Source organism: Microtus pennsylvanicus, chromosome X (assembly GCF_037038515.1).
Source record: "Microtus pennsylvanicus isolate mMicPen1 chromosome X, mMicPen1.hap1, whole genome shotgun sequence".
Classification (NCBI taxonomy): Eukaryota; Metazoa; Chordata; class Mammalia; order Rodentia; family Cricetidae; genus Microtus; species Microtus pennsylvanicus.
In genome coordinates this window covers 50,271,705-50,297,531 of record NC_134601.1, presented here as the reverse complement: position 1 = coordinate 50,297,531, position 25,827 = coordinate 50,271,705, and the positions used below count along the sequence as shown (strand labels likewise).

Below are 25,827 nucleotides of genomic sequence, written 5' to 3'. Positions count from 1 at the left end.
TGTATTTTAAATAAATGCTGATTGGCCAGTAGGGAGGCAGGAAATAGAGGTGGAACAATGAGAATTTTGGGAAGAGGGAAGTTTCAGTCTGAAGTCATCACCCAGACACAGAGCAAGCAAGATGTGATTGCCTAGCCGATAAAGCCACATAGCTAACACAGACAAGAATTATGAGCTAATATAAGTTATAAGAGTTAATAAGAAGCCTGAGCTAATGGGCCAATCAGTTTATAATTAATGTAGGCCTCTGTGTGTTTCTTTGGGACTGAACAACTGCGAGACCAGGCAGGACAGAAACATCAGTCAACAGGGAACAAAAGGGTACAAATAAAACCTAGTCACAATTTTACTAGGTATAAACCAGGCAGTGATTATCTCAAATATTGTTTATACATATAAAGACTGATGCATAGTCTCTAAACTGAAAGCACTGCAACTTTATCAAATAATCACAACAGTAAATTCTAACTTACTGGTTCTAAATAGCTCAGGAAATCAAGCATCAGGTAAGCTGAGGGTGACTAAACTACTTGAAAGACTGAAAAGTGATATAAAAATTATTCTATGTGAAAAGGTCTATTGGTGATAAAATAGCCAGATAAGGTATATTTGAGTATAAACGAGAGAAAAATCCTACTTATGGGAGTTGGAAATATGGAAAACAACTATAAAAGAAAATGTTTAGGAAGAAGTCAGAAAATAATCAAATCCCTAACTTTATGGCATGTATAATTGGGTACAAGTTGATGTTTCATTTATTATGTTCAAAGAATAATAAATAGAACTCATAATATAGCTACATAATTCTAGATATACCCTAAGAAGAAATAGAGTAGTGAATGAAAGGTAAAATATTTTATAGTAATAAATCCTTTAATAATTGAAAAAAAATGCAAGAAGAAAGGACTATCAATTTAAAGGTTAAACACTTATTCTTTCAACACTACCAAACATTTGAGAAATATTATCAAAGCAATTTTACTAGTAAGTCCATTCTTTTAAAAAAATATGTTTAAAAGTTGAAGGATGACTTAAAACAGTGTTTATCAATAACAGGATTAAGAGAATAACCCATGGTCATAAACGAGACGATCTAAAAGACTCTCTTGCAGAATATGCTTTAAATGACACTTAAGATTTTTCTAATTGTGAAATCTATTCACATCTTTTCCTGCATTTTAATATTATGTATGAACTAGATGAGACTAATTCAATAATATATTACTGAGACACTCAACAATCTCTTTAAGAAAGTGCTGCTTCATTTCTCCTACTACAAGAGTACCCTCATCCCCCCACCCAAACAACATTTTTATCCATGCCTATTTAAATCTGTACTGTTAGGAATTGAGAAACTTCTCTGGGACTTCTGGCATTAGTACTCAAATCCTTCACTGTTCACATAAAATGACAAATAGTTAAACTGATATACAATCAGAAATTCTAGGTTTAGAAATATACCAATTCATTTCCTCCTCTCTGCCTTTCTAATATAATAAGTGTGACCACAACACCTTTTTCTACAAAGCATAGTTTCTCATCACCTAATATAAGTGGAATTCATATGTCTTTGTTTGGGCATCTTAAGCACACTGTATAATCTTCAAAATGTATCCTACCATACAGCAACCTAATGTTCTATGGCTATCAATAGTCCCTAACTTTCATCCCTTTTACCTTTTAAGAATGAATAATTACATTTATCTTAAAATTCTTTGTTTTTCTAAGATAGCTTGAAAGAAATCTGCAACTAAACTATCTCTTAGCTCTGCAATTCACTTCCTAGTGGACACTTTGTTTTATTCATCTGCCATTTCTGTAATGGGCTTTCCTTATGAATCTCAAGTGACTTATTTCTGTACATAATTGCTTCTAGTCCAGAAGAACTAGATGCCTTTTCCACTTTTTATGCTTCTTAGAGGCTAGTACATATGAAGAATGTTTAATACGTAGTCGTCAAATAAAGTTAAAGATGTGTTAGAACACTCTGGAGGTAATAACATAGGATTTTTTTCCTAGTTTGTTTTTATTTCCTTATATTGAGACCATTAATATCTAATAAAGGAATTTAGCCAACTTTCAAAATCAAGGCCTGGTTAGACTCGTCACTATATATAGCTGCTAGTATTGCTACACCAAAGCACAACTGATCCCCAGCAGAAATATGGGAGGTGGAAACTGGATTGGAAGGTGGGCCGACAAAACATATGAGTTCTATTTTAGGTTAGTCATCGTTTAATGTCATTAAAATATTAAATTCATGCATTACTTTACTATGAAATAGAAAGTAAAAATACCCAATAAGTATTAAGAAAGAAAATTCTGGGGGCAAATAATAACCTAAAAATATCAAAATAAAATCAAGGAAACAATTTTATATGTACAAGTAACAAGGTAACAGGAAAGAGAGACACATATCTTACAGCAAAACCTCTAGAAGTAGAAGCTGTCCCAGAAACAGTGAGGGTATAAAGACTGCTCAAAGTCCAGGAAAATTTTTATACCGAACCATTCAAATGCATTTAGATTTTTTATACATTCAAAATTATAAAATCAGCTGCTATACAAAAACACTACTTTGGATTGCTTACCAAAGGCTTTACGAGTTCATTTAAAGTATTTGTTGAGTGACTAAACCTTACTCTAAGATCCCATGCTAACCTAAGGATCTGAAAAACAAAATGAGTCTCTAAGTTTTAATTGCATAGTATATGCCACTTTCAAATTTTTCTGGTTCCATGTGAAATAATCTATTGAATTTCAAATGCCCACAAAAATCTTCCTGCATGAAAATGTTGATAAATTGACCTCAATTGCCACATTTAAGAATAATATTAACTAAACTGACTTCAATTACCACATTTAAAAAATAATATAAACTCACTAAAGACACTAGGAAACCTTTACAGCTATTATTGAGATGGATGTTGAGAACAGGAAACCTTGATTTTAACTCACATTTTCAGTAATGACAAATTGTGTGCCATTGGGAATAGTTCAATCTCTCATTTGTCAAAAAGACACTACTATCTGCCCTATTTAACTCATTGTACTATTAAAAGCATGAGATGAGATCATATATGTTATCTAGATGTGCAAAAATGACAAAACATAATCTTCACAACAAATGCAAGAAATCATAATCTTCATTACCGACAAGAAAATCTAATTAATCTTAGCATCAGGTTTCAAACCAATTCTACATATATCTTAATAAAAAATGCTAAAAAATTAAGACTATTACAAGCCCATGGATATAAAATAGCCCACACAAGAAACTGATTGGTAAAATTGACAAATACAATCTCAAACTGACTGCAAAGACCTACTATACTGTAGTACATTTTTATGATAGTCAATAAAAAGGTTTTACTTTAAAACAAAATACTCATAACATAGTGGATAATCTTTCAAATAATAAGTTATCTTAAACACAATGCCATATATTTAGGACACAGGCATTTTGGCTATCTAAACCATTAAATAACTAGTAATTCTTTGCTCAGAATCTACAGGCATTTTATCTAAAAATAAAATTATATGGCCATTTCAAAATGGTCCATAAGTAAAAAATCATACTTAGCATATAAGTAGAAGACATAAAGTAGAAAAGGGTACAGATTTTATAATAAGACACAATGACATGAAAAATAGACAATTCAAATATAATACCAAAATGAACTCCATAAAAATACACAAACTGCACACTATTTTTAAGGATCAGAATACCCAAGAGAGTAGTGTAAAAAAAGCAAAGAATTAATACTGGCATTTAAACATAGCCATCAAATTGAGTACTCCTTTCCAAAAGAAAGATTATTTTATATTTACTCTAACTCCTGGTCTTATGCCACAGCTACTAAAAGGATACTTCAGCAGAAGGACACATAAAGAAATTTATAGATTGAGATAGATTTAGTTTTTAAAAGCTATGAGTGCAGCAAATTATTTTTTGTTTTTCTGAGTTATCTATAAACAAAGTAAGAAAACTGACAAGTTTGTTCTGTGAAAACTATGTAAGCCTACCTACCACCCATCCCGAACAAATCAATAACTCTCCATTTCCCAAATCTTATCAAATTTCCAGATTTTAAAGCATAAAAAATACATAATACAGCAAGCAAGAATATATAAAATTACTACAACATCACACATCTAACAATGTCTCTAAAAGGACCATTGTTATCTGTGCTTTTATGGTTGTTGTTTGTGGTAAGAATTTATAAGGTGATTCTACATAAAGAAAGAGAATGCTCTCTCCCACCAATCCTAGCATACACAATTTACTAGGGTGGTGGCACCTACTAACTTAAAAGAAGTTAAGAATTTCTGGTATACTTAGGCATGATTTTAAAAGACTCAAACCTTTGCTGAAGATTCCTTGAGATCGATGAGACTGTCCTGTAGAAAATGAATGGAGATGACAGGTGAGCTGGCATAGTTCTCAGAACCCAGAGGAACTTTGGGAAGTATGTCTGTAACCTGGAAATAAACCAGCTATTTCTTGTGAGGATAAATTCCAAAAAAATCATTATCAATATGAATATCAGCAATAAAAACAAAGAACAAAACCATATAATGGAATTATAATGCTAAAAATTTATAAGTATAAAAAATTTAAATTTTGTTCTGATTGAAAGTTAAAAATAAATGTCAATGCCACAGATTTCATATTAAGCTTAAAGTAATTAAGAAGCTTTAAAAAGGCAAAACATTTTTCTCCACCAAAAGTGAAAGCAGTGGAGGTCGCCATGGAAGAAATTTCACTAATATTGTCATTGTTATTCTCTAATTAGAAGATTTTCAAATTTTATCCATTTATAACTCCAATAAGTATAAACATTTTAATCTAGCTACAAAATTCAGTGGCATATAAGCAAAAATAGTTTATAAAACAGGAATTAATATTTTGTTGCAAAGTATCATGATTATTGAATCACATGCCTCTCACAAGGAAAAAAGTTTAAAAAGAAGAAAAATAAACCAATTATATTATTACACCACGGTGCTCTGGATGAAGAAGTAATTAACTTACAGTTTTAAAAGTTCAACGTACTGCAAATTCAAAGATTCCATGAAATTAGATGATTTTAGAATTAAAATTAAATATGGAGCAAGGAATGGCTACCCTGAGTCTTCAAGAAGGCTACACCCACGATTTTGTGCTGCAGTTGAATGCCTGGGGTTTCTCTTTGCTGGGTGGTAGGACTGGATGCCACATCTGCTCTTATCGTAACGCAGGGTTCAACTTGTTGGGAACCCAATGGGTATAAACAAACCTCCAAGGGAAGATACAACAGAAGCTGCATGCTCACTGAATAAACACAACTACAGGAGAACTGATCACCAAGGAGACTTTAAAATGGAACTCCTTTCAAGACTCCTTCTTAGAAGGCACACCGGAATGATGCTCATCAAGAAGCTTGATGAATTCAGAGGTATCTTGTTTATCGTGTATCATTCAGGAAGTCTTCAGTGCTATATAATCTTCAATATTTATGCCGAAAAATAGCTTCATTCTGCTGAAAACATTCGTTTGCTTGTAGCTACCATTGCGCTCCAAAAAGGACTGCTTAAAGCAGTGAGGCACTTCTGGGTAAAATTTCTCTTGCACTTTGAAACACAATAAAATTAGTGCTAGGTCCTTGAAGTTCTAACATTTTTATAATAAAAATACTCAATAGGAAAAATTAGTCCACCAATACAGAAAAATTTCATTTTCTAATTCAATATAAAACCTCCAGTGGCTCCAGTGAATACTTGGCACAAGACTTGAACGAAGTCAGAACATTGGTATTCCAAACAGGTGAGCCTAATACGGATGCTGCCTTCCTCAGGCTATACTAACCTTTACTGTGGAGGAATGTGATGGAGAAGGGTGGGTATCAATTTTGCGGCGTTTTTGTTCTGTTTGGACAAAAAGAAATAGTCAGAAAACGGGACATTTCTAGTCATTCCAAACACTTCAAAAAGTGAACAACTTTTAAGATCAAGCATTTGTTGCACTAGCAAAATCACTAACTTATCAAGGCAATGAGACAACCAACAAGCATAATTAGAGCAAAAGTACAGAAATATAAAAAAGGTATACTTGCCCCTTTCAGGCTCTGAGAGATCTGATCTGGGAACAGGTGACTTCAAGGACCCTGAAACTGGTGTTTTTTCTCCTCCTTTAACATTTTCCTTTGACTTCATTTCCTTCGATACATCTCTTTCTCTGGATGGCTCCTTTTCTCTTTCTCTTTCTTGAGTAGATTTTGATTCTATGCTGGGAATGGTGGTCTTGAATTTCTCATCTTTTGCTTTTTCTTCCTTCTTGAATTTTTCTTTCTCTTTGTCAGACTTAGGTGTTCTTTCCTTTGTCTCTCTTGCTTTTTCATCTTTATTTGGCCGCTCTTCCTTTGGTTTTTCTTTACTATCTTTACCAAGTACCCTGGCCTCTGGAGTTGTAGCTGGAGTCTTTTCTTTTTTCTCTTTTTCTTTCTCTTTTACTTTTTCTTTGTCATTTTCCTTAACAGCTTTGTTGCTTAAGAATAAAAAAAAGGCAAATAATCATCAAATATATCCCATATCTAAAATCATAAAGTATCTGGGTGTAGTGGCCTTTAATCTCAGCACTTAAAGAGGCAGTGAAAGGTGGATCTCTGTGAGTTCAAGGAAAGCCTGATCTAAAAAGAGAGTTCCAAGATAGCCAGGGCTGTCACACAGAGAAATCATTCAAAAAGCAAACAAATAAAATGAAAAAATAAACGGTCTCTATCGACATAAAAAAAAATGCTGTGACACTAAGAGGAACTCTAAGAAAGATAAAAATCAGCTTCAGGATAAGAAAGTACTTCTTCACATGAAATAATACATATTCATGAATACTTGATTGAAATAATGGTTAATAATCATAAGTCATCAGGCTGCAACTGCACAGAGAGGACCAAGAGATGAGTGATCAGCTCCCCTGGACAGCCCAGCTCTAGGCCCTAAAATGCCTGGGCAAAATCCTGGGCCCCTCCCCCACCTGCCTCAGCTTTACTAGCTGACCAGCAGGAAAGTCACCTGCAGGCAGGCTGCTCCAACAACCCCCACCCATCAGACCCTGTAACCTACAAGTCTCACTCCACCCCTAAACACATCCATCCATCCATTCCCCCCCACAACCTCTGCAGCTGAGGCACAGACTGCAACTGCACAGAATGGACCAAGAAGTGAGTAACAAGCTCCCCTGCTGAACAGCCCAGTCTCTAGGCCCTCAGCTCCGGACCAAAACCCCAACCCCGCTCCAATACCTCAGCTGGACTAGCCAGCCACCAGGCAAGCCTCCTGCAGGCAGGCTGCTCCGACAAACCCCATCTAAGGAACCTTGTAATCAACAAGTCCCACTCCACCCCCAAAGATCTCAAAGGCTCCCTGAGACACAGACAGTGACTACACAGAGCAAAGAGCAAGTCCCCAAGACACAAACAGCAACTACAAGTCCAAGAGAGGATCCCTGAGACATAGACACCAACTGCAAGGATTGAACCAAGAGGCAAAGACACTGACTGCACCAATTGGAGGAAGAGAAGGGTGAGTACCAATGCAAAGATACATTCAACAAGCTAAAAAGCAACATCGCAACACCAGGATCCAGTGGTCATACAGTAGGAAGACGTGAACATCCTAACCAACCCAGAGGAAGCAGAAAAAAAGACCTTAAATATAACTTCATGAAAATGATAGAGACCCTTAAAGAGGAAATAAAAAATTCCCTCAAAGAAATGGAGGAAAAGACAAAAAATGGAAGAAATCAAGAAATCTCTTAAAGGAAGCCCCCCCCCCCCCAAAAATCAAAAAGGTGAAGCAAGACTTAAAAACTGACATAGAGGCAATAAAGAAAACACAAACCAAAGGAATTCTGGAAATGGAAAATCTGGGTAAATATGCAAGCATAACCAACAGAATACAAGAGATAGAAGAGAGAATCTCAGGCACTAAAGATATGATAAAGGAAATAGATTCACTGGTCAATTGAAGAAAATGTAAAGCCAACAAATTCTTCACACAAAAGATCCAGGAAATCTGGGACACTATGAGAAGACCAAACCTAAAGAAAACAGGGATAGAAGAACACCAGTTCAAAAGCACAGAAAATAAATTCAACAGAATCATAGAATAAAACTTTCCCAACCTAAAGAAGGATATGCCTATGAAGGTACAAGAAGCTTACAGAACACCAAATCGACTGGACCAAAAAAAAGTCCCCATGCCATATAATCAAAACACTAAACATACAGCATAAAAAAATATTAAGAGCCATAAAGGAAAAATGCCAAGTAACACATAAAGGCAAACCTATCAGAATTACACCCAAATTCTCAATGAAACTCAGAAGGTCCTGGACAGATGTGCTGCAAACACTAAAAAACCATAGATGCAAGCCCAGACTACTATACCCAGCAAAGCTTTCAATCACCATCGATTGAGAAAACAAGATATGCCATAACAAAACCAGATTTAAACAATAGCTATCATCAAACCCAGTCCTACAGAAAGTACTAGAAGGAAAACTCCAACCCAAGGAACTCAGCTGTACCCATGTAAACAAAGGCAACAGATAACCTCACGCTAGCAAACCCCAAAGAAACACAAAGACTCAACTGACAAAGCGCATTACAGACCAATCTCCCCCATGAAAATTGATGCAAAACTACTCAATAAAACACTGGAAAACTGAATCCAAGAAAACATAAAAAAAAAATCATCCACCACAATCAAGTCAGCTTCATCCTAGAGATGCAGGGATGGTTCAACATACAAAACCCTATCAATGTAATCCAACATATAAATATACTGAAAGAAAAAAAAAACTCATGATCATCTCATTAGATGCTGAAAAAGCCTTTAAGAAGCCTTTAAGACACCCCTTCAGGATAAAGGTCTTGGGAATATCAGGGATACAAGAAACATACCTAAACATAATAAAAGCAATATACAGCATGCCAACAGCAAACGTCAAATTAAATGGAGAGAAACTCAAAGTGATTCCACTAAAATCAGGAATAAAACAAGGCTGTACACTCTCTCTATACCTATTCAACATAGTACTTAAAGTTCTAGCTAGAACAAAAAGACAACAAAAGGAAATCAAGGGGATACAAATTTGAAGGAAAGAAGTCAAACTTTTACTATTTGCAGATGATATGATAGTATATATAAGTGACCCCCAACATTCTATGAGGGAACTCCTACAGCTGAAAAAAAAACACCTTTAGTAATGTGGAAGGAGACAAGATCAACTCAAAAAAACTCAGTAGCCCTCCTATATACAAATGATAAAGAAAACTGAGAAAACAAATCAGAGAAGCATCATCCTTCACAATAGTCACAAATGACAAAATATCTTTGGGTAACATTAACCAAAGAACTGAAAGCCTATACGACAAGAACTGAAGATACAAGAAAACGGAAAGATCTCCCATGCTTTTGAATAGCTAAGATCAACATAATAAAAATGACAATCCTACCAAAAGCAATCTACAGATTCAATGCAATCCCCATCATAATCCCAACACAATTCTTCACAGACCTTAAAAGAACAATAATCAACTTCATGTGGAAAAACAAAAAACCCAGGATAGCCAAAACAATCCTGTACAATAAAGGAAATTCTGGAGGCATCACCATCCCTGCCATCGAGCTCTATTACAGAGCTACAGCAAAAAAAGAAAAAAAAACCTGCTTGGTACTGGCATAAAAACAGAGAGGTTGGCCAATGGAATCAAATCAAAGACCCAGATATTAATCCACACTACCTATGAACACCTGATTTTTGACAAAGAAACTAAAATTACACAATAAAAAAAAGACAGCATCTTCAGCAAATGGTGCTGGCATAACTGGATGTCAACATGTCAAAGAATGAAAATTCTTCTCATAGAATTCTCATAGAATGTTGGGGGTCACTTATATATACTATCATATCATCTGAAAATCGTGAAAGTTTGACTTCTTTCTTTCAAATTTGTATCCCCTCGATTTCCTTTTGTTGTCTTTTTGCTCCATACCTATCCCCATGCACAACTCAAGTCCAGTTAGATTAAAGACCTCAAAATAAATCTGACCACACTGAACCTAATTGAAGAGGAATTGGGAAATGGCCTTGAACTCATAGGCACAGGAGACCATTTCTGAAATATAATCCTAGTAGCACAGACACTGAGAGCAACAATAAATAAATGGGACCTCCTGAAACTGAGAAGCTTCGGCAAGGCAAAGGACAGAGTCAATAAGACAAAAATGGCAGCCTACTGAATGTGAACAAATCTTCACCAACCCCACATCAGAGGACTGACCTACAAAAATATATAAAGAACTCAAGACAAGAAACTAGATATCAAAATACGAAATAATCCAATTAAGAAATGGGACACAGTTTGAAATAGAGAATTCTCAACAGCAGAATCTCAAATGGCAGAAAGACACTGAAGGAACTGCTCAACACCCTCAGCCATCAAGAAAATGTAAAGCAAAACAACTCTGATATACCACCTTACACTTTTCAGAATGGTTAAGTTAAAAAAAAATACTGATGATAGCTTATGCTGGAGAGGATATGGAAGAAGGGGAACATTCCTGCATTGCTGGTGAGAGTGCAAACTTGTGCAGCCACTTTGGCAATCAGTATGGCAATTTTTCAGAAAATTGGGAATCTACCTACCTCTAGACTCAGCAATACCACTCTTGGGCATATACCCAAAGGATGCTCAATCATACTACAAGAATATTTGCTCAACTATGTTTATAGAAGCATTATTTGTCATAGCCAGAACCTGGAAACAATCCAGATGCCCCTCAACCAAAGAATGGATAAAGAAAATGTGGTACATTTGCACAATGAAGTACTACTCAGGGGTAAAAAACAATGACATCTTGAAATTTGCATGCAAATGGATGGAACTAGAAAAATCCATCCTAAGTGAGATAGATAACCCAGACCCTTAAAGATAAACATGGCATGTACTTACTCGACATTAGACATAAAGCCTATAGACCACGACCCTAGAGAAGCTAGGTAATAAGGAGATCCCTAAGAGAAACATACATGGATCCCTCTGGGAAGGGGAAATAGATAAGATCTCCTGAAAAAATTATGAGTGTTGGGATGGGGGCAGAGGGGATGGAGAAAGGGGAGGAGGAGGTGAGAAGGAAGAAAGAAGGAGAACGTGAGGGAAGGAATGGTTGAGAAGGGGGACGTACAGAAAGGGAGAACAAGGAAAGATATCTTGATTGAGGGAGCCACTATGGGGCTAGCAAGAAATCTGAAACTAGGGAAATTCCCAGGAATCCACAAGGATGATCCATCTAAAACCCTGAGCATCAGTGGAGAGGATGCCCGAACTGGCCTTGCCCTGTAGTCAGATTGATGACTACCTTAACTGTGACCATAGAACTTTCATCCAGCACTGATGGAAGCAGATGCAGAGATCCACAGGGAAGCACTGGGCTGAGCTCCCAAAGTCCAGTCAAAGAGAGGGAGAAGCGATAATATGAGCATAGAGTTAAAGACCATGAGGGCTTACCTGAACTAATGGGAGCTCACTAACTCCAGCCTGACAGCAGGGGAACCAAGCATAGGATCAAATTAGGCCCTCTGAATGTGGGTGACAGTTGTATGGCTGGGGCAGTCTGTGGGGACACTGGCAGTGGGACCAGGATTTATCGCTACTGCTTGAACTGACTTTTTGATGCTCATTCTCTTTAGAAGGATAACTTGCTCAGCCTAGATATAGTGGGGGTGGCCTTAGTCCTGCCTCAAAGTGATGTGCTAGACTTTATTGACTTCCCACTGGAAGCCTTACCCTCTCTAAGGAGTGGATGAGGTAGTCTGAGAGAAGTGGAGGGAGTGGGAGGAAGGGAGGGACTGGAAACTCAGATTGGTAGGTAAAATGAGAAAATATTTTTTAAATTAATTAATAAAAAATAATTATAATGTCATGTTAGATTATTTTGTATATAATCACAATCTTCAAGAATAAGAAAGTAATGACCAAAAACACATTCAACAAACCAAAAAAGGAGATATCAGTAAATAGACTCCTAAGCTGTATGGACTACTTTCAAAATTAATATTTTCTTGCATTAATATAAGCGTTACTCAAATTGTCTAAAACAAGCACTGTATCCTAAAATGTCTCAAAACTTTACCATCATATCCTGTATCTCAGAAGGAGAAATCAGGTTGTTAAACAAAATGTAACAATATAAATAATTAATAATAAGTCAATTATCAAAATTGGAGTACCAAAGTTTCAAAGTCCAGTCAGTATACATGACTTTTGTACTGCTCAGTTACAACTGCTTACCCTTCCACTCATGATTAATGAAATCCACATAGGAGAATCTAGGGGACTTCCAGGTAAAATTATACCACACAGAAGAATCTAGGAACTTTCGGGTAAAATGATATGCTGAAGAAGCCAGAATAAAAAGTAGACTCTGTTCAAAACTTTTTAAAAAGGAGATAAAGACATTCATAAACTCACAAAGGTACCAAAACACATCTTAAACTACTGTAAAATTAAGAGGAACCCTCAGAAAGATAAAGGTTACCTAAAAAGTACAGAGTAAAAGACACAATTATTTGTTGTCTTCAAGAAACACGTATCACTACTAGGAATACCTACAGAGTGAGACTCAAAAGATAGAAGTCAATCCACCCAGTGAGTAAAAGCCAAACTTAAGCTGGCATAGTTCTTCTGGTGGTTAACAAAGTAGAATTCAAATAAAAAATTGGAATAGTTGGGAGGCGGGGGCGGGGAGGAAGCAGAAATCTTAAATAAATAAATAAAAATTGGAATAGTTATATAATTTAGCTATATATGAATGAATCAAAAATATGTAACATCATAAACCATATGAACTGTATGTTAGGGCTATAAATTTCACAAAACATTAATGTCTGTACACATTACACTGGTCTTGATAGAGTAACAGTAGATCATTTTGATATTCCACTGTCAACTTTAGATATGTCATTCATACGCCAAAGAAATTGCAGAGTTAAAACACACCAAAGAGCAAATGGACTTAGGAGATAATCTGGAGAATATTTCATCAAACAGAAACAGGACCACAAGTATGTCCTAAGAAATACAATACTGAAAGGATTTTTCTATCTCATTAGATCATGGTGGAATATAACTAGAAATCAATAGCAAAAGAAAATCCAGAAACTACACAAATACTTGAAGACTGAAAAATACACTCATGAATGACTAGTGAGTGGTTGAAGAAATCAAGGAGAAGTTTAAAAAATTCCAAGAATCAAATGAAAATGAAAGCACACGTTAATAGAATATTTCAGATACTACTAAAGTAGTGCTAGCTATAAATGCTTACATTGAAAAAAACTGAAACACCTCAAATAGTCTAATGATGTAGTAAAACAAGAACAAGGAGCCTGGATGGAGGGGGAAGGACCTTGGACTTCCCACAGGGCAGGGAACCCTGACTGCTCTTTGGACTGGAGGGGGGGAGGGGGGATAAATGGAGGAGGGGGAGGAAAATGGGAGGAGGGGCGAGGTGAAAATTTATAATAATAATAATAGTAATAATAATAATATGCAAAAAACAAGGCAAACCCCAAAGCAATCAAAAGCAAGAATAATTGAGGTCAAGGCAAAATTCATGAAATAGAGACTAAAGAACAATATACAGAATCAATTGATCAGAGTTGTTCTTTGAAAAAATTGCTAAATATCTAGCCAAACTAGTCAAAACAGAAAATTCAAGTTAATAAAAATCAGAGATGAAAATGGTGATTTTACTGTTGATTCCAGTATCAGAGAATAAAACTTAAAAAAAAATCTAGAAAAAAAAATAGATAAATTCCCTAGATACATATAACGTATCAAAATTAAATCAAGGAAATATAACAAACCTAAATAGACCCATAACAAGCAATGAGACAGCTGTTATTAAAAGTCTTCCAACAAAGCCCAGAACTATTCAGACTGATGAATAAATTCTACCAAACCTTTACAGAACTGTCTTAAACTGTTCCATAAAATAAAAGAACACGATCAATCTCATTTCTATGATGCCAATATTACCCTTATACTCAAACTGAAGAAAGACACGAACAAAGCACAAAATTACAGACCAATTCCCCTGATAAGTGAGATGTAAAAGTATTTTTTAACTTTCATTTATTTGCATTTCCTTGCATGTATGTCTGTTTCGTGTTTATCTGTGTATGGCATAAATGCCTGGTATCCACAGGGGCCAGAAGAAGACATAAGATCCCGCTGGAACTAGACTTACAAATGGTTGTAAGCTGCCATGTGGGTCTAAGAATTAAACCTGGAAGAGCAGTTAGTATTCTAAACCTTGCTGAGCAATCTCTCTAGCCCAAAATGCAAAAAATCTTAAATTCTTGTACACAGAATCCAAAAAGACACTAAAATCATGCACCATGAGCAAACTGGTTTCATCCTAGGGATGCAAGAATGATTCAAGAAATGTAATACGGAAGTTGGACAGACTTGGGGTTAGAAAACACAAGATTACGTTAATAGCTGTAAAAAAGGGTTCTGACCAAAACTTTTTTTTATTTTTTTTTATTGAGAAAAAAAATTTCCGCCTCCTCCCAGCCTCCCACTCCTCCCCCCTCCCCCCACTCCTCTCCCCAACCCTCTCCAGTCTGAAGAGCAGTCAGGGTTCCCTGCCCTGTGGAAAGTCCAAAGTCCTCCCCCCTCCATCCTGGTCTAGGAATGAGAACATCCAAACTGGCTAGGCTCCCACAAAGCCAGGACATGAAGTAGGATCAAAACCCAGTGCCATTGTCCTTGGCTTCTCAGCAGCCCTCATTGTCCGCCATATTCAGAGAGTCCGGTTTTATCCCATGCTTTTTCAGTCCCAGTCCAGCTGGCCTTGGTGAGCTCCAATAGATCAGCCCCACTGTCTCCGTGGGTGGGTGCACCCCTTGTGGTCCTGACTTCTTTGCTCATGTTCTCCCTCCTTCTGTTCCACTCTTGGGAATATACCCAAGAGATGCCCGATCATATGACAAGGGCATTTGTTCAACTATGTTCATAGTAGCATTATTTGTAATAGCCAGAACCTGGAAACAACCTAGATGTCCTTCAATGGAAGAATGGATGAAGAAAGTGTGGAATATATATACATTAGAGTACTACTCAGCGGTAAAAAACAATGACTTCTCAAATTTTGCATGCAAATGGATGGAAATAGAAAATAGTATCCTGAGTGAGGTAACCTAGACCCAAAAAGATGAACAAGGGATATACTCACTCATAATTGGGTTCTAGCCATGAATAAAGGTCAGTGAGTCTATAATTTGTTATCCTAAAGAAGCTAGATAAGAAGGTGAACCCAAAGAAAAACATATAGCTATCCTCCTGGGTATGGGAAGTAGACAAGATTGCCAGGCAAAAATCGGGATCTTAAGGGTGGGGTGGGAGGGGGGTAAGGGGAGATGGGGAGAGAAAAGTGAGAAGGGTAGGATGGGGAGAACTTGGGGCAATGGGATGATTGGGAAAAAGGAAGGTTGGATAGGGGAGCAAGGAAGCACATATCTTAATTAAGGGAGCCATCTTAGGGTTGGGAAGAGACTTGGACCTAGAGGGGCTTCCAGGTGCCCAAGGCGAGGTCCCCAGTTAGATCCTGGGGCAGCTGAGGATAGGGAACCTGAAATGATCCTATCCTATAGCCATACTGATGAATATTTTGCATATCACCATAGAACCTTCATCTGGCGATGGATGGAGATAGAGACAGAGACCCACACTGGAGCACTGGACTGAGCTCCCAAAGTCCCAATGAGGAACAGAAGGAGGGAGAACATGAGCAAAGAAGTCATGACCAAAACATTTTTAAAAGCTCTTAGGAAACTAGAAATACAGGGAATATATAACAAACATTCAAAGGCACTTAAAATCAGAAATAAGACAGAATATACCCTCTCTACTCATTAAATATAGTGCTTAAAATCTTAGCTAGAGCATTGGGGCAAGAAAGTGAAATGAAAGAGATTAACAGAAAAGAAAAAATTCAAATCAGCATGATTTGCAAATGTGACTATTCTTAGAAGGCCCAGAAGGCTATGCCAGAAAATCTCATATCTAATAGCACATTCAGCAAATTAACAGGATACAAAGATCTACTTAATAAGGATGAAAATTCTGAGGAAGAAATCATCCACAATAACTTGAAAGAAAAAAAATACTTAGCAACAATCCTGAGGAAATAAAAGACGTGAAATAAAGAGACAAATTTAAGACACTGACCTATTCAGGATTTGTTGCTTCCATTTTATCTAATTTTAACATTATTGCTTTTTTAGATGCCTGCTTTCTAATGGGAAGGAGTAAGAAAGGATGTGAAATTGGGTGGGTGGGGATGTAAGGAAGATCTGAAAGAAGCTGGGATAGGTGAAAATGTAATCAGATTATACAGTATGAAAAAATACATTTTCAATAATAAATAAAATTAAAAAATGAAACTGCCTTGACCATGCAATAAAATTTTGAAAAAAAAATTGAATCCCATGCTTATGGATTGGGATAATCATTATTGTGAAAATTGTTGTTAATTAATTAAATCTCTGGGGTCCCCCCGCCCGGCAGCAAATTCCGGCGGGTCCCGGCGGTGGGTCAGACATATAAACACAGGAAATAGCTATATAAGAATTTATTAACAAGGAGAGAAAGAAATAAAGGGAAAGAGAGAGAGAGAGAGAGAGAGAGAGAGAGAGAGAGAGAGAGAGAGAGAGAGAGAAGGGGGAGAGAGAGAGAGAGAGAGGAGAGAGAGAGGGAGAGAGAGAGAGAGAGAGAGAGAGAGGGAGAGAGAGAGAGAGAGAGAGAGAGAGAGAGAGAGAGAGAGAGAGAGAGAGAGAGAGAGAGAGAGAGAGAGAGAGGGGGAGAGAGAGAGAGAGAGAGAGGAGAGAGAGAGGCAAAAGCCCCGTGTGAGAGGAAAAGCAGAAAGAGAGCGATGTGTTGCTTTTATTGGTTGATGAATAAAGCTCCTTTGGCCTATGACAAGGCAGAATATATCTAGATGGGAAATCCAAGCAGAAATACAGGGAGAAAAAAGACAGAGTATTGAGAGAGGCCCAGCCGTGGGAGGAGTAAGATGACAAAGTAAGCACCTGTAAACCACAGGCAACGTAGCAATATACAGAAAAATTAATAAAAATGGGTTTATATAGCTAGTAATAAGACTGAGCCACCAGTTAAGCAAATACAATTAATATTAAGCCTCTGAGTGATTATAAGCAGCTGCGGGACTGGGTAGGACACAGAAAAGCCTCTGGCTACACATCTGTAATTCTATTGGCTCCTATGGTAAAATGGAACACAGAGTATCTTTGAAACCTCGCCAGCTAGCTGGCCTGGAATAGGCAGCAAAATGAATCCAATTTCAAACAAGGTACAAGGTGAGGAGTAACATCTGAGGTTAGAACAACACACACATTTGTGGCAAGTGTGCGCGACTACTTGCACACACATGAATGTGAGTACACACCCATCAGTCACATACACGCACAAACGCACAAACACACACACACACACACACACGAGGGGGGGGAGGAAGGGAGAATTTAGAACTGTGACATAAGGCATAGCATTCTTACCTGTTAGAGCCACTATTTCCATTGCTTGAATTCCCTTTTGGTGTGGTACCAGAAGCCTTATTAACAGCTTTTGTACCACATTGAGATCTCTCCCTTGGTTTATCTAAAATAAAAACAAGGTTTTTGTTAGCAAACTGTAAACATAAACTATGACTTCACAGCAAAATGATTAATGGATAATTAGAAAACTCAGGAGGCTGGTTATTTAATAGTTACATACTCATAACCAGAGAATAAAAAGCAATATGAAGCTTGCAATGTAATTATCATGTGATAAAATATTTTAATATATTATTTATAAGTGTCTACAAATAAGCATACCAGTCTCCTCAGTACCACTTTCATCCGATTTAGACGCACTTCCTAGGGATGATGATGAAGTCCCACCACCAGGCCCATTTTGTACACTCGCAACAGCATTCCTTGGAGGAGGATCTTTGTGATGAAATTCATTTTCAGGTATCATGTGAGACTTTCTACATTTCAACAGCCCCCAGTAGCTGAAAGTCGCACAAAGTGTTTAAATACACATACACAAATCAAAAAAAACACAAATATGGGGTTTAGTATAACAAAAATTAGCAAATTATTCACTCTGATACTTGGTTCTAGAAAATAAAGTACTATTTTTCAGTATATTCTTCAAGGTCTTTAGAGTGTTCTAAAACCTTAAAAGTCATCCTTTCAAAATAAACTTATTCTATAATTAGAGAGCTTTTTTCTTTTTGATCCTCAAGAGATGGTAACTATGACAAAATTGTATTTCCCCAATTTCAAGAACTATTATTATATGTGGCCTTTGAAGCTATCATCCAGTATAAACCGGAAGTTGATAATCAGAAGTGACAACTCTCACCAGCCTGTGGGAACATGATCGCATAATCTCCCATAATCTCCTGAAGTAAAGCAGAAGATAAGACTTCAACATTGTAAAACATTTTCAGATCTTCAGAATCCTTCTATAATCTAGTCTCATAAGTCACATTAAAGTATAATTGTGTTACCCCATAGCCAATGCATATAGATCTGGCCTCTTCTCTTTTTCTTCTTGGCATATTTTGTTCACTCTTCTTTCCAAAGCCTGACCCAGATTTAGAACTTTTGGGTACCAAGGAAGTATTTTTGTTAGCACAATCAGTATATTCCTGATGTGAGTATATTCGCCTGTCTCAAGGCAATGCACCGATGCCTATAACAGACATTTAAAGATCTATTATCATAAAATACAGAATGAAGAGGAAAAAAATTACCTTCCAAAAATATCCACTTTTTATTTTACCTTGGTTAATTTGTAATGCCACTTATGTACAACATGTCGAAAATTTTCATAATCTAATTGATCAGCTTTATTTCCACCATCAAATCCAGTTGCCCGTAATATAGTAAGAAATCCTGGATAATTTCCACATTCCTAAAGAAAAATAAATTTCTCGTTTTTAGTGGTAAAATTTATCTCACAAAATAGAAGAATGAGACCAGATAAGTGACCAGATGGGAAAGAAATGTTCAGATTTTACAATGATAAGTTGAAATAGATTTTTTTTAAAAAATCCACTTTTAAATAATATATTAATTGTGGTTTTAAGTATCTGAATCCTAAATAGTTTTAGAAATGACCAATCTGAAGCAATTATTATATACACACACAGGTAAAATATAAACATTTATCAATCATGTACCTTTTCATATGTGGCTCTATCACTATGCCACCTGGTCACTGTCTCTAACATGCAGCAGAGAAATCTCCCATACCGACTAGCTTCATTTTCAGTACAGCTTGCAACTGTGTAAATTATGTCAGAAAAAACCTAGAGGAAGAATGATTAAAAAAGAAAATCAAACTGATTGAAAATATTAAAAGACTATCACAATAAACAGATAAATTTAGTAAAAAATGTACTTTCTCCTTTTATATTCACACCTGTAGAAGTTTTTGGTGACTCTAGGTTCTGTGGAAAAATAGCGATCATAAAGTATCCAGGTAAAGTTTTATGAATTTGGTTGATAATAATAAACAAAAGGTTATTATTATTATTACATATAGCTTCTTGGACACTTAGCTATCCATGATTGAGATTAAAGACAATAGGCAAAAGCGAATGTGATAAAATTTAGAATATGAAGCAGACATGATATAATACACATATTTCTAACTCACAAATGCAGTAATATAAGAAAAAAGCCAGATGAAATATGAATATGACAACACTAAAATGCTTCCCTGCTTTTATGTAGTATGATTGTGTAAAGTCTTTGATTTGAGTAGAAGGTTGTTTTCTTTAGTTTTTTTTTTAAGAATGAAAGTTAAGAGTGGAGAGACCTATTTATAAAGATGAAAGATTATTAAAATCAAATTCTGAGTGAAAAGGTTAACCTTGAATGTAATAGATATCATTGCATGGGGTTTTTATATATAGTGACATATTTAGGCCTCCAATCAATCTTACAAAGCAGGTTCCTTTTCATAGATAGGAAGATTGAGGCACAGAGAGGTTAAATATCTTGTGAAAGATCATATAGCTGAAAATTAAAGCTAGGAATCAAGGTCAAGAATTTAGCTCTTAAGATAGGCCATTCAGCTGGGCACCAGTGATGCACACCTTAGTTAGATTCGAGCACTCAGGAGGGGGAAGGCAGAGGCCTGCCTCTGTGTGTTCAATCAAGGCCAGCCTGGTCTATAAACTGAGATCCAGGGCAGGCCAGACTGTTGTTACATAGATAAACCCTATCACGAAAAAATAAAACAAACAAAAAAAGGATCATGGTATCTACCGTATATACAATACCTCTAGAGTATTAATAATTAGCTATCCTTACGTGAGATTTTGTTTTAAATGCTGCAATAAGAACTTACTCGGTCATAGCAAAGAAGTGTGGAAAAATTTGGAGTTTTCTGTTGATGTACCAATTCAACAAAACGAGCACAGTAAACAGCATCTATTGCTGAAAAAATGCATCGAGGAAATATACACAGCTGTAGAAATTTTGTGATGGTCTCATTTTTGGTTGACTCTAAAAATAAAAGAGGAATGTATTAAGAAGTAATCTTCCTCAAGTGCCTCAAGGCTACCAAACATGGCATTTTACTGTAGTGTACAGAATGGTATAAAATCAAACTATCAGATAAATATTCATTATCACTTTTACTCTATGGACATTTTTCTGTCTATAATTTCCAAGAAATATGATTCTATACACAAAATTTGAATACTAAACTGCCAATATTATCTAATTTTATTTTGCTAGCCAACTAACTCATCAGTCACTTTAGTGAACACATGAAGTTGTTTCTGCTGTAATGAATAACTAAAGGAGGGACCAGTGAACACTGCTGAATACGAACATAATCACTTGAACACCTCCAGAGTTAGAAATGCTTGCTCTTGCAACTTAGCAGCAGCAGGAATATATAATCCCAACAACTTACTTGCTAAAAGCCAGTTGTCTTTTTCCAATTTCAATCTCTGAAGAACTCTCTGAACATGTTCCATCTGCTTCTTTTCTTCTTCAAGAAGTTTGTCCTGAAGGGCCGTGCAACGCTCCTTCTCTTTTTTCTTTTTATTTGGAGGCTACAAGTAAAGTCACATAATTGTTTTAACTGTATCTACATTGTCTCCCTTCATGTAATTAAGATTTTAAAGAGAAAAATGATTATACTTTATAATTGCTTTAGCATGATTATATAGTAGGTATGCCTGAATATTCCATCCAACACATCCAAATCAGTATCACGGAGTCTTCAGACACCTTCTGAATAGGTCACCTTCCTAACAGTGCTTCATTCTGAAGCAAAAATGAAGTCATTTTTACTTCCCTTCATTCAAATATCTCACTTATTTACAAGTCATATGTATTGCCACTGTCTCTAGCATAACCTATATTCTCAATACCACATAACCAAGTACCCCAAAAGACACGCAACCAGTCCCTAGACTAATCTTCCCCTTATCAAAATAGCTATTAAAATTACTCTCATAATCTTTCTAAGGTACCATTTTTAAATGTTATTCACCAGAAGAGATATCTAAACAAGCTCTAGATTATACTGTATTTACTATTCTGCCTGATTTTCAGTACCTGCCTAATTTGTTACTAACCTCATTTTTCTTTTCTTTTTTTTTTTTTTTTTGTTTTTTCAAGACAGGGTTTCTCTGTGGCTTTGGAGCCTGTCCCGGAACTAGCTCTGTAGACCAGGCTGGTCTCGAACTCACAGAGATCCGCCTGCCTCTGCCTCCCAAGTGCTGGGATTAAAGGCGTGCGCCACCATCGCCCGGCTCTAACCTCATTTTTCAAATACATCAAAAGTCCATTCAGTAGAGTAAAAAAGGTCTTATGCACACGCATGCACGCGCGCGCGCGCGCGCACACACACACACACACATAAAATGGGTAATAATTATCCTGCTCTTGAAATAGGAGTCAAACAAATCACCTTAAATTGCTATGAGAGTGTTCACTAGAAAAGGCATGTATGTTTTTTATTCCTTAATTATAATTTCTATCCATTGAGGGGTTACCATTAAATTCATTTAAAATATTATAGATCAACAAGACTGTAGAATCAAAAATATTGAACTAAAATAATTGCAAAGCAGGGACAATAATACATAAATATCATAATTATACTTGTGTTGCTATAATAAAACCTACCATTTCCTGATTGTCATCAATCGCTTTCATCTGGACTTTAAGTTTATTGACTTCTCTTTCATAGCTGGTATGTGGAACTGCAAGGTCATACATTGTCAATGACCAAAATGTAGCATAGAACTGAGGGCTGATATCATCCCAGACTTTGGAAACGTGTAAGGAGACCACTGCTTCATGGACAGGAGCCATCACCATCTCACATGATGTAATGTATTTATGAACTTTATGTTGCTGTTTACTTCCCTTTTCTGATTTTTTAAGTTCATCGTATTTTGACTGGAGAGAAAAAGTTAAAACATATCATATATACTTATACAAAACTGTAATGGCAATTCTAGTTTCTTACCAAGAACACTTATTCCAAGATAAATTATCTCTGAAATCTGTTCCAATCCTTAGTTTCATGTTCTTAACTAGGTTTTTTTTTTCAATAAAATTTGACCTACTAACTAACTGCAATAGGGTATGTATCAAGAAGCTGGATTGCCATAAGAAAAGTTACTGAGACTACCACCTCAGTGACCAAATGTCGAGTTTTGTCAGACTTAGGGGTTCCCCAGAATGAAAGACATCAATGCTGAACCTGACAATATTCCAGAAAAAGCAACCAATTACTTTAGTCTACTGTCAAGCCAAATAAAATTTTCCATATATACCTGTGGTAAATTAAATTGAAATCATGTGAGAACTGATGCTACCTTTTTTTTTGTCCTGACTGGCGTGTCCTAATTAAGGAGAGAATCGAAGGAAGGCTATACTTTTAATTACATGAGGTAAAAAATGAATCTGCTAGTGAAGTGATACTGACATAATTATCAGTTCATAAAATATGTCAAATGCAGCAAAGAAAATTAATACACTGTCTCATGTCTTTCAGCCATTTTATGATGAAATACTTCTTGCCAAAAAAATTTTACTTGATTTAGGCATCAAAAAGTCCTACAATCAGTTGCTTCTTTATATTAGAAAAAGATTGAAATCATTCAGTTCATGCTAAACCTATAATCCCAAACCAGACGATCACCTATGAAACATTCTAATTCAGTTGTACACTGACAGGTTAACAGTCTCATCTGGACTAAAAGCATATATCCATTACATTCAATGATACGTCCAGCAGAATCCAGGAATCCTGAGACTGTTCTAGAAGTAGATTGCTCCCATGCTAGAGAACATGCTGATAACTACTGAAACTACAGAACTGATAAAGCTACTAACCCACAAGCTATAGGAAAGTGTACCAATTATATCAGAAACCAAGAAGAACAGAAGGATTTTAAATTTAGAAAGTAGATTTTGCTGAAGGTAACTAATATGAATTTAAATGAGCAAAATGACATCTGATAAGGTTCTAACGAGACATGAGACAAAACAGTGCTAAAACGACCTGCAAATGACAATCTGACTACCTAACTGGGAAATCTCTAGAACAACTGGAGCAAGCAAATACTCTCTTTCAAATCTGTTTCAAGATTAAGTCTCAATGATTAAAAGTAAAAATAAAGTTATATGTATAAAAAGACTAAATAATAGCACCAAGCTTCTTATTTCTGTGTTTCTGAATCTGTGACTTCTATTGGTAGCCCTTCCACTAGAATTTAGTCCAAAAAATAGGCTTAATCAAAAATATAGTTATACGTCATCTACAATGCCAATTTCCCTTATCTAAATTAAATTAACACTTAGGTTCACATCTTCAGTGAAACAGAGAAAGAATTAAGGGGTACCACTATACTTTTGATTTATATCTAAAAAGTTTTTTTGTCAGGACAAGAATCTAAGCATTTCTGGTTGAATATTTCCAAGGGGGCCTGTGGTAGCCAATTTACAGAGGGGAACATGCAGTTACCCCTTTTTCTCTCTCAGCATTTGAAAAGAAAACAATTATTTTTTACTCTGTGTCTTTCTGCGTGTGTATGGGGGGGGGGGGATAGAGACAAAAGACAGAATGTCTGTGTGTGTCTGTGTAGCATGTTTATAGGTACCTGTGGAGAGCAGAGGACAGCAGATCTTCTGGAACTAGAATTATGCGTAGTTGAGACTCTCCCAGCATAGGTGCTTGGAAGCACTCTTGGGTTCTCTGTATGCCCTATATTCATTTAGTCCTCTCCTCACTTTCTTATACATTTTCCCACATTCATCAGAGGCTCATTGAGAGGATTTCACCTAAGAAGTCAATTTGGCGGGGAGGGGAGTATGGATGCCCATCTAATTGCACCCTAGGCTGCTGAGGTACTCCCTCTCCTAAGAGGCATGTCACCCACATAGGGTGAGTTGGGAGACATTTATTACTGCCTAGAGTATATAAATGCCACTGTATATTTCTTTCTTCCTAAACCCTAAATAACATGTCTTTCATTAGATTTTTTTCAACTCCTAAAAGACAACATTTTTCATGGCAAAAAAAGTAGGTCATAAGTATGAATGATCTTTTCCATTTTCTGACCAGAGCTCAGCCAACAACAACCAGGTATTCCTGTTTGCCAGGATTCATTGACACTGATTAGGACATCCAGGTCTCAGAATAGTAAAATGCAACATGAAAGTCCCAAAATAAATAAAGCAATCCTTCCACCTAAGTTCTTCAAGAAATCAGGACCTATGTTTTTATAAGTGAGACTTCTCTGATGTGGTTAGGGTAAGAATGCAAGACATTAACTACACATAGACAGCATATAATTTTCTGTAATGATAGATTCTAAAGGAAAACAAAAGCCTCCTTTGTTCCCATTAACACTTTAGAATATACAAGACAGGAATTGCTGGATAATGGCACTGAGATGGTCATTAAATCAAATAAGACTGTAGCAGTTCAAAAGTAAACACTAACAGAGTATGCTCAATTACATGATCAGATGAACTTATCATTTCTCCCTAGTGTCTTTTTAGAGACCTGTGCTACATACCCATATCCCTACAGGGAATAAAGAGGGAATCTTAGTTTAAGAGAAGGAGACCAATACCACATACAGGACAGATTTAAACCATTTCACCCCATGTTGCAGTTAAAAACCACAAACAGTATAAAAATAAACACAAAGAGCAGAAAGGTCAGAACCCAAGTAAACAGAAAATGGAGACTATGCTGCATCTCCATGAACTGATTAGAGCCCTATGGGGAAAGTCAGGAAGACCTATGATGGAGGAAGGTCATTGGCTAATAAAGAAACTTCCTTGGCCCATTTGATAGGCCAGCCTTTAGGTGGGTGGAGTAAACAGAACAGAATGCTGGGAGGAAGAGGAAGTGAGCTCAGACTTGATAGCTCTGCTCTCTGGGGCAGATGTGATGAGGCTCTGACCCAGGATGGACGTAGGCTAGAATCTTCCCGGTAAGCGCACCTTGGGGTGCTACACACATTAATAGAAATGGGTAATCAAGATGTAAGAATTAGCCATTAAGAAGCTAGAGCTAATGGGCCAGGCAGTGTTTAAATGAACACAATTTGTATGTTGTTATTTCGGGGCATAAGCTAGCCAGGCGGCTGGGAGCAGGGCGGCAGGAACGCAGCCCGCAGCTCCTACTACAGATCTATTTTTTTGAAGCAGTACTG

At 36.4% G+C, this 25,827-nt stretch overlaps 1 protein-coding gene across 7 annotated transcripts in view; it reads right to left on the bottom strand.

Annotated features, from left to right (window-relative positions):
* The window catches only part of Thoc2 (THO complex subunit 2), a 107,245-nt gene that overhangs the window by 12,517 nt on the left and 68,901 nt on the right, over positions 1-25,827 (bottom strand). For 5 of the 7 annotated variants that reach the window (XM_075958439.1, XM_075958444.1, XM_075958440.1 and 2 more), the window contains exons 23-33: positions 22,277-22,552; positions 21,054-21,195; positions 20,481-20,638; positions 19,306-19,434; positions 18,906-19,037; positions 18,631-18,815; positions 17,948-18,126; positions 17,627-17,729; positions 6,096-6,526; positions 5,849-5,907; positions 4,366-4,482 (exon numbers count right to left, since the gene is read on the bottom strand). In XM_075958439.1, coding sequence (XP_075814554.1) covers positions 4,366-4,482; positions 5,849-5,907; positions 6,096-6,526; positions 17,627-17,729; positions 17,948-18,126; positions 18,631-18,815; positions 18,906-19,037; positions 19,306-19,434; positions 20,481-20,638; positions 21,054-21,195; positions 22,277-22,552 — 1,911 coding nt within the window. The remainder of the gene's footprint in view (positions 1-4,365; positions 4,483-5,848; positions 5,908-6,095; positions 6,527-17,626; positions 17,730-17,947; positions 18,127-18,630; positions 18,816-18,905; positions 19,038-19,305; positions 19,435-20,480; positions 20,639-21,053; positions 21,196-22,276; positions 22,553-25,827) is intronic. The other 2 variants (XM_075958443.1, XM_075958445.1) reach the window with 1 other exon arrangement.